At 41.6% G+C, this 9,458-nt stretch overlaps 1 protein-coding gene and 1 non-coding gene across 2 annotated transcripts; one reads left to right on the top strand and one right to left on the bottom strand.

The window, feature by feature from the left end:
* Positions 1 to 507: 507 nt before the first annotated feature.
* On the top strand, positions 508 to 581 carry SARC_30163. Its single transcript has one exon. It is a non-coding gene; the product is annotated as a tRNA-Ile (tRNA).
* Positions 582 to 1,439: 858 nt separating this feature from the next.
* On the bottom strand, positions 1,440 to 6,925 carry SARC_07434 (hypothetical protein; the record flags this gene model as incomplete). The annotated part of the gene is made up of 13 exons (XM_014298618.1): positions 1,440 to 1,687; positions 1,923 to 2,551; positions 2,948 to 3,048; positions 3,357 to 3,459; positions 3,744 to 3,816; positions 4,136 to 4,269; positions 4,651 to 4,758; positions 4,945 to 5,022; positions 5,274 to 5,427; positions 5,712 to 5,872; positions 6,096 to 6,219; positions 6,384 to 6,433; positions 6,793 to 6,925. Coding segments are annotated over 13 exons (2,019 nt in total), but the record flags the coding sequence as incomplete, so codon positions are not given.
* Between the last annotated feature and the right edge of the window lie 2,533 nt (positions 6,926 to 9,458).

Raw genomic sequence — 9,458 nt, 5'->3', positions numbered from 1 at the left:
ATATATATATATATATATATATATATATATATATATATATATATATATATATATATATATATATATATATATATATATACATATACACATATAGATTACAATATGAATCTCGTGGTCCGTGCGACTAATACATATATACTGAAATAGTAATTTCCACGAATGAGTATTCGCAATCAAAACAGTCGAAAGTATATTCTTGTATTGAAAAGAAGCAAAGGGACACTGGCAACTGAACGTTTAGGACTATATTACTTCCAGGCCAACATACGTTTTGGTCTATCACAGCCACGCACGCAATCTTCATTTTGTCTGATTTGCAGCAGTCCGTGAAGAATAATAATAAATACAGTACACTATAAAGATGTATATAGTTAGCGAAGTAGGTTACGGGTACATTTTTTATTAAAGCTGTATATATTTATATCAATGATTTTGAAATAAAAAACGATACTCTTATGTAGAATAGTATTTATAACTATTAATATATTCTATCTTCGCAGCTTTTCAGCTCTGTTAACTCAGTTGGTTAGAGTGCGGACCTAATAAGTCCGAAGTCACCAGTTCGAGCCTGGTACGGAGAATCCTTTTTTTCTTCTGAAGTCGAAATATGTGAATATGTTTGTTGCTTTGGTAAAGCGTCACAAAAGTAGTATTTACATGTATTTACGTAGCCTCCTACTATTGGAGGCTATAGAGTATTTAGATGACACAGAGGATATTTTAATTGTTTATTAATTGGTGCTATGACAATTGACATATGCTCGGTCTGCCTTACGATTGCCAGCCACGATGGTCTCTCAATTATCTTATTCCTTTTCCACGTGCATGTTACCAGTACAGCGACCCTGTTTACCGATTATACATAGAGACAAATTATATGGTGCACTTGTTCGCTACTGCATGGTTGGCTCATTTCGCTTTCAAATATACTCCACCTTCCCCTGGTTACCCAAGTAGGCCGTATGTATGATGTCCTGTATACCGGTTCATTGTTCATTGTCGACTCCGCTTGCAAGCGAGGTTATTGTATTGCCATCTGCAAACCCTAACTGCCTATATCTAGTGGTTTTATTAAACATTATATATGGTGTATCATTTGGTGTCTATATTCAGGATGCTTGGATTGTTCGTTTCACGAATGGTGTATCATTTGGTGTCTATATTCAAGATGCATGGATTGTTCGTTTCACGACGCTTCTATCACAAGCATTGCATAAGATCCTTCTGACCATGTCTTATGTGCCCACACCTTTGTCATCTGTGTTCCATCACAGGGTGATACATCTCCCGCAATCACAGATTCGCGGATCGCTATATTGTCAAACACGTCATTCTCTTTGCTCGCACAGATTAGGCACACTCATCCACTATCTCTTAAGGCACCCCTATATGTAGCACTATGCATTTGCACAAGGAACGTCTACTCTATAAGGCTTTCATACATCAAGCACACTCTACTTTATTATTCAGTCAGTTCCCCTTAAGTACAACCTTCACTTAACGACGTCTCGATCTATCACGACGGTCGCGCTTGACTCTGTTCGTCAATGTCTTCCTCGAGCACCAGATACGCCACGTTTCGCTCAGCCCTGCGACGGAGAAGTAGGTACTGCACTTCAACGCCCCCCACAAAGTACTGTCTGTTTTTCACCAGCTCTTTTGTGTTCCTGTCTCGTAGTGTGACCACCTGCAACATGTGTGTGAGCATAGTATGCATGAGGTGTATGAATATGAGCTTGCTGAGCGATATGCGAGTAGTGGGTTGTGTGCGAGATGCTGGGTTGCGGGTTATGTCTGACTCCCTGTCTCGGTCTCACGGAATGTATAGTAAGCGCTCTGAACTACTTTGTTCCATATACCGACCTTGATATGTATGTCTAAAGTCACCTGAATAAGATCTTTGTACGCAAGACTATACACACCTGAATACCCGAGGTTGCTTGTGCAGCTTCTGATCCCGTCTCCACTGATGTAGTAGTAGCAGTTACATCATCACTTGAGACAGTTGGTAGCGGTGTACTGTCGATCGTAGCAGTCACCTTCTCAATTGAGGGTGAGGGTGTGTGTGAGGGGGCCTGTTCAGGCGATGGAGTTGGTGTGGGAGCACCTGAGGGTGCGCTTGTAGGTGATTGTGTGGGCTCGGGTTCAAATTCACTGGTAGTAGCCTCGTCTACGGTCGTTGTTTCATCTGTAGATGTGGATGCTGTGGATGAAGTATCTGTAGAAGGAGCCTCAGGAGGTGTTTGTGTACTCTCACGCTGGCGCCGCCTTTGCCTCTGTGGCATACTCTCTTCCCACCCGTTTCTTCCCGCATTCACACGCCGGTCAGTTCTTACCAGGGGTTCACGTCTAGCCAGTAACTTAGTGATACCAGTAGAGCTTCTTCTGGCTGTTGGTTTGTCTGTCACTGCGTGTATCAAGGCAACCTCCCATTCCGGGGCTTGTGTGCATTTGCTGGCCTGATGGAAGTTCACCAAATCAATACCCAAGAAATCTTTCCCTCCGCAGAATATTTCGTTCTGGCTATTCTCAGTACAGTTTGTGCTATCACCTGTGGGTTTAAATTCGTATCAGAGACTGTAAGATGGACAGTTGAGTGTGCGTTTCACAATATAGTTGCGTATACTTTGTGAATTGTATACCGGTTGACACACGTTGGATATAGTTTGCTTGTGTCCAGATTACTTCATCTGTGCGCAGGTGGCAAATTTAACACAAGTGTAAGCAAATGATTACAATTTGAAATCGCAGTGCAACGCAAGTGTCCCCTTGGTCGCTGTTATAGTGTAATAGACAGACAAATAAACGTGAATTCCAGTGCAATTCTGCATGTGACTGTATATTCGATACTCATGTCAGCTGCATGCACCAAAGTATGAAAATGGTTCTGGACAACATTTGTATTGTCATTCGCATCAACCATACTGCGGGTAGGTTACTATTGTACCTCTTAGATTCGCAAGACACTGGCCTCTGTCGCCGACAGCCGCGATTCTGTGTTCTCCAACCCACCCGAATTTCATAGCCTTGTCGCATGAGGTAAACTGGCTGTTTGTACGGCATGTATCAGAACCGTATCAAATGTAGGAAGAGTATATGAGCGAAGCTTGATAATGTGAAGAGTCGCAAAGGTGTTGAGCGCGCAGTTTTAGGGTGTACTATGTATTAGTCCCGGTACTTCTGGTCTCCTGTTATATAGTGGCAGGTGGCAGGTGGCTACGGTTATAATTGCATTGTGTATTTGCCCACTACGCACATGAGCACTTTCTGAACGTTGCCCTTCACACAACATATCATCAAGCCTGAATAAAGGCGAATACCGAAGTAGTAACGTACAAGGCCTGCGCCTACCATACCTTCCATCAAAACAGGAGTTGCTGGTTGTGTTGATAGTAGTATCGAAAAGCTTAATTACGAATTTGTTCCGGCTATGCGGGATCGTTGGAAATTCGGCTAGACCTGTAGTCATTTGCAAACCAATTGTTTGGAATTCGAAAGTTAAAGCGGAGACGCTGTGTGTATGATATGAACGGGGTCACTACTACCAATCTACAGCACCTAACATAGCTATACCAGTCTTCGTTCATCTTCGGATTAATCCAACTTTCTCGTAGTAAGCGTATAGAGTGAGTGGTATTGAATACTACATGCCAACCACAGCTACGAGTATGCACACCTATTACATAGCTCATTCACCTGTGTAAATCATGCCAGAACAAACAGTGGGTCATACAATGACTTACCTCCATTTGGAAGCTGAGGGGATGATGTCGTGATCGGTGGTGTTGCACCTGTATTTTGGCCCACAGCCGCTTCCTATAGTTCCAAATAGCGGCAGTGACGAATCAAATGTTAGTATATGTCACGTTGTGTGTGTGGCTGATATGGGAAAGCCTCTGGACCAGGAAGCCACATGCTTGATGTGCGCAGTATGCTGGTGCACACGTGTTTTGTGTTGATCGAGTAGATTATTTCATAGTAGTCAACACATTTAGGAATTTCACATGTTTGACCACAAAACGTCAAGCCAGAAGTATTCTCACCAAACGGCAAACACACATTTAAGTTGATATTTACAATCAAATCATCCAGTAAGTGTCAGAATATGCGGCGTGTCATACTTACTAATACCCACCTTTGAAGCAGGGATGACTACAAAGTAAATCAGGACAGGCATAATAGCTATCAATAAAAGCACCAAAGCCAGTAGACCTGCAGAGAGCAAGCGTTTTCTGCTGTTCGGATTCTCCCACACGCCGGCACAGCCGCCTGTGATTATTATAGAAGTCATGTGCAAGCTAAGAGAATATCGAGGTGTAAAATATATTTAACGTTACATATTGCTATGCACAACGTGTGTCCACTTTAATGTCTATCTGACTGCATGTTGTAAAGCACACGAAATTCTAAGTAATGGGGTCGAGATGTATGTTGCCTCGTAAATCTTAGCAAACAGACCGGCGCGCGACAAAGAGCACCTTACGTGTTCGTCAACTACTTTTCATTATTGTCATATCAATTTTCAAACGCAACAATTCACATCTCCAAGTTCTCTGTCTTAATGATACAAGATAGCAATGTAAGTATCAAGAGACTGATTGAAATCGCCTGTTGCACGTACTCACCACATATAGCGGGCATTTACAATACCTCTGCTTGGTCTTATTGGTATATTGAGGTTGTGGAGTCCTCTGACCCCGCTGTCTTTGTCACTGTCACAATTGACACTGTTGAAGCTCACATGTCGGTCGACGGGACCTAGTAGAGAACACGTGAAGGGATAATAACGGGCACATAACTTGATATTTTAGTATTGAGCATCAGGGGATAGTGGCCTACTAGTGCTACCGCACACGTGGTTAATGCAAACACTGGAAGTTGTGCGTATGTACAAAACACCGTTGGATTAACACTGCTTGGAACGCATCCACAACGTGTACTCACCCTTGCCACTGATAATCGAACTAGAGTACATGTGACTGTCTTCGTAGAACCATCCGCGCATCCCAATATATCGGCTGGCTGTTAAATATAGGAATAAAGTAGGAATTAGGAATCTTTCGTCCAATTATTGTCAGATTGTCAGTAGTGACGACGAGTGATCCCAATAATCACAGTGCATGCCAGATTAAAGCTTTCTTTATAAAAATATGAACTCCAGACATTGCAAACTTGCAATGATATATTATCTGTTCAATTTTGTACACGGAATGACGTACACCGACAAGCTCGTAATTACACACAAACACAAATATACGCATGGGTCTAATTACACATTCTCAGCGGTCCCACGTCATCCGTAGAGTCGGTAGTCTCATAGATAATTTCATCAGCAGATCCAATAGATGGAAGCGGTGCTGGAGGCAACGGACGGATAGACAGACCGGGCTTTGGACGGACCAGAATGATATCGCCGCTTTCTGTGTACTAAAGGAAGGTTTCAAGTGTTTCATTGATTGTTAGCTTTGCTCGCAATTGGATTGGTCGCGCATCGTGAACACCAATACCAAAATGAAATCCATCCACACACTGCTGACAGTGCATTTTCCACACCAATGAATGCATGGAATTGCAGCCTCATTTGCCTATCTAGAAAGCTGTACCAATAATGACAGCATGCTGGTGCATTTGGTGACTGTTACAGTGACAAAGGTGAATTGTAATGGAATATGTTTGAACAAAAGCTACATACAAACGAATGATGAACATACCTTCCGAGCAATGATATCGTTGAAGCTGTGATTTTCACTGAGCTCAATAGCGCACAACTCCGCCATCTCCAGAAAGGTTGGGCGACGGTCAACGGATGCTTGTGTGCAACCCTTGATTACCGTAGCCAGTGTTGGATGGATGTAGTCCAGAGGCAACGTACCTGTTAGAAGTCATGGTGTGTGGTCACTTCAATTGGAGTTCCAGGTTGTCAAATTGGCTGCGGTTAAATGCCTTGTTGAATAAAAGGCGAAACCTACATGCGTCGCATGAGTTGTAGATTCTCAACACATACCGCTAAATTGCTAAATAGAACCATCAACAGCAGTTTCGCTGTTCAGACGAGAGGCGATTGCGACGACAGGTATTGTAAGTATTCAACATACCTCCAGTTGAAACACGAGTCCGCACAGACGAGAGATCCATATCTTGGTATGGTTCTGCTGAACAATCGATCGCTATTTCCCACACGGTGACTCCGTAGGCGTATACATCGCTTTTAGTGGAAAACTGCAGCGATGAACGGGTGAGCCAAAGTCTCAAAGAATCGAGTGTATACGTAAAAGACGCGTCAAAAAAAGAAAAAAGAAAAAAATATATACCGTGTGGCGCACATACTTGACCTATATGGATTGTTACACGACTCTACACAACTAGTGAAACAGCCCTCATACCTCATTGAATTTCAAAGCCTCTGGCGCTAGCCATCGGAACGGTATTTTTTCTGCATGTTTTGGACGTTAGTGCGGTTTTCAGTTTAGCATGGCTTCAACCGTGTTCAACAGGAAAGCAATTATATCCCTAGTACTGAACAAACAGGATGAATAGTGAAACCACGCATTTTGTTTCTCAAGGTTATAGCGATTGTTGTGAAGAATATATGCGGCCCTTTGTTACATTTATATATTTGTACTCAGCTCATGGTACATCTTGAAGACAAACTTTGTGTACTTGATAAAATTTGCGAATTATTACACAGAGTGGCAGTCCTATTTTACGACAAACATCACGAGAGCTGACAATAGATAAGGCGTATAAATGTTGGCTATAGAAAAGGGTCCGCACAATTAATACTCAACTCACCATCGGATCGTCCCTGAATGTAGGGGAGTGGCTCACCATCAGCTCCTATCTGCAACGGCAATTCACGGGCCAATCCAAAATCGCATATTTTGAGAACATGCATTCCAAAGGACGATACTGATGGATAGCCAACCTATAAGTATGGTATGCAATCGTCAGTTGCGAGTTGTCAGTCAACGAAGAACCCCATGCTTTGACACCGCCCTCACCATCACTGATCGCTGACTATATTGATATTTATATAATTGGCTGGATAAGCTAATTTGGCACATACCAGGCAGTTTCTAGCGGCCACGTCTCTATGCACAATCCCATGTTTTGCGATATAATTCATGCCAGATGCCAGCTGAAAAGCGTAATACTGCTTCTGCTCCAAAGTCGTGACCGGCCCTTCCTCATCACTGCTTTGAATAAAACGACAATATAATTAGATATATCATAATTAAGTTAAACTAGGGAGACCAAAGCTAGTATACACTTAGTTGAGCATTACGTGTTTAGAAGAAAAATATAGAGCGTATCGCAAGCAACTTATTCCAGTGCTGATTTTCAATTTTCCTCACCGTAATTGAAGGAAGGTTCGGAGATCACCCAAAGGCAAGTGCTCCATGATGAGTGCCAAAGGAGATATACATGCACCAAAAGTCACCACGATATTTGGATGTTCCAAGCTCAGAACAATCTCCTAATATGTACGAGGATAGAGTAGGCGGAATGAGCAATATATAACGCAATAAATGGCGTGATAATGAGCTGAAGGTAACACGTTTTTGTCAATAAGAAGTTTTATAGCTGAAGTACAATGTTGATTTATGCAAAAGTATGTAATATATTGTTCAGCAGATTATTCAGAAACTTACAATTTCACGCTCAAAATCCGAAACCTTTGTAGCACTCAAGCTGTGCCAGGTCAGTTCTTTAACTGCCACAGACACAATCAACTCATCTCTCTCTATGAGTCCGGAACTGACAGTCCCATATGCACCGCAAGCTAACTCAGATTTGATTGCAACATCGTCCCAACTGATCAGTAACTCCTCGTGCTCGGATAGAAAAGTCTCATTTATGCTATCGAGAGGTTGACCAAATGGATTCGTACTGGGCTTTGTACTATCACGCACCGCATCAACTTTTGCACCCTCTATCTCAGTACTGCTGTCACCAGAGTCGTATGGTTGCAATACAGTCATTATAGATGTAGCTTGATTGACCTTTCTCCATGCGATCTTTGAAGCTGGGTGAAATTAGCTCGAAGTTGTTAAGCTCACGTGAGTGTATGTAGCTGCAGTTTAGTAACACTCCACAAGGTATGTGTGTGTGAGCTATCAATGTATCCAGCATTCTGTTTATATAGTTTGATTCCAATATCAACTCCTGCCGTACTTCAACGAGTTGGATTGGAAAGAGTCCCGTGGTTTTTATATGCTTTTAATCCGTGGTGCCTTTTCTATATTTGACTGTTCCTCACTGGTATGTACTACTTTTAGCAAACCGATCTTTCGTGTCGTTCAATAGATTCTCCCAATCACATCGCTGGTTGATGCATGTCATGTGAGTGCAATAAATTGCTACTCATGAGGAGAAATACCACGAGATACATGGGAGAAGCTGTTAAATTTTAATATGGACAATGTTTAATTCGATAATTCGCAGATTTCTACTACGTATATTATGTTTTTGGCATGTCAAGATTTGAATCGTGACAATCGATTTTTTAAGATTTAAAATATCAGTAGGTGTCTGCACTATGCTACATAATTTGCTTGGTATCAGTACATAATCAAAATACTACTATTTCATATCCCCTCATAAAACGGAACAATGAGTATTTGCATTGGTTGCCACTTGCCGTCCTGCTTAATGCTGCGGTCTATTGTTTGCCGTTCACTTACGTGCCACTCTCTTCTTGTCTCTTGTGTCTGCCCTCTGCTCTGGAGTGGATCTGAAGCAGGCGGCTGTTAGATTTGGAAGTTGGCGACTAGTGGTTTCAAAGTCAGACTTGTATGCAGTTTATCCTTGAGCCTCTGGTTATATTTTGTGGTCGGAATAGAGTGATCACGTATTGAATAATTAGTACTGATTACCGAATGCTTTGACTGAAGCCTGAATGTGCAACTCACTATTATCTATTTTGTTGTTATATATATATAATATTTATAAAGTCTATTAATTTTCACGAGGCTATGAATATAAAAGCAAAAAAGCTTGTGTATCATCAATTCATCATTTTAAATAATATTAAAAAAATCAATAATCATAGCGAAATTATAAGATTAAAAACTCGTTACTTTACTCTTAATCTAAGAATCCAAAAACTGGATATTATTTTAAAATCCTATTCATAGCTGGCCAATAACAGTTCACGTTGCACCGGTACAAATACCATGGCCCTCTGGATGTGAGTCTGCGCTAAATTTACGATTCTCGCTTTTTCTAACATAAAAATACGACAAACCTGATTTCTGCTCGAGACCCAAATCCTTCAACCAGAGGGCCATGCAAATACAAAACTACTAATGCCCACATGCCAAAAGCCCAAAACTGGTTTAAAAAAAAGAAAACTACGAATGTTTTTATATGCCACTGGTAGCAATAAAATTATAAGCCACCTCACGCCTGAGGTGGTTAATAATTTTATTGTCACCAGTGCCGTATAAAGACATTCC

This window comes from Sphaeroforma arctica (assembly GCF_001186125.1).
Source record: "Sphaeroforma arctica JP610 unplaced genomic scaffold supercont1.590, whole genome shotgun sequence".
NCBI lineage: Eukaryota > Ichthyosporea > Ichthyophonida > Sphaeroforma > Sphaeroforma arctica.
Note: the sequence above shows the minus strand (reverse complement) of the source record. Positions and strands in the feature narration are given on the sequence as shown.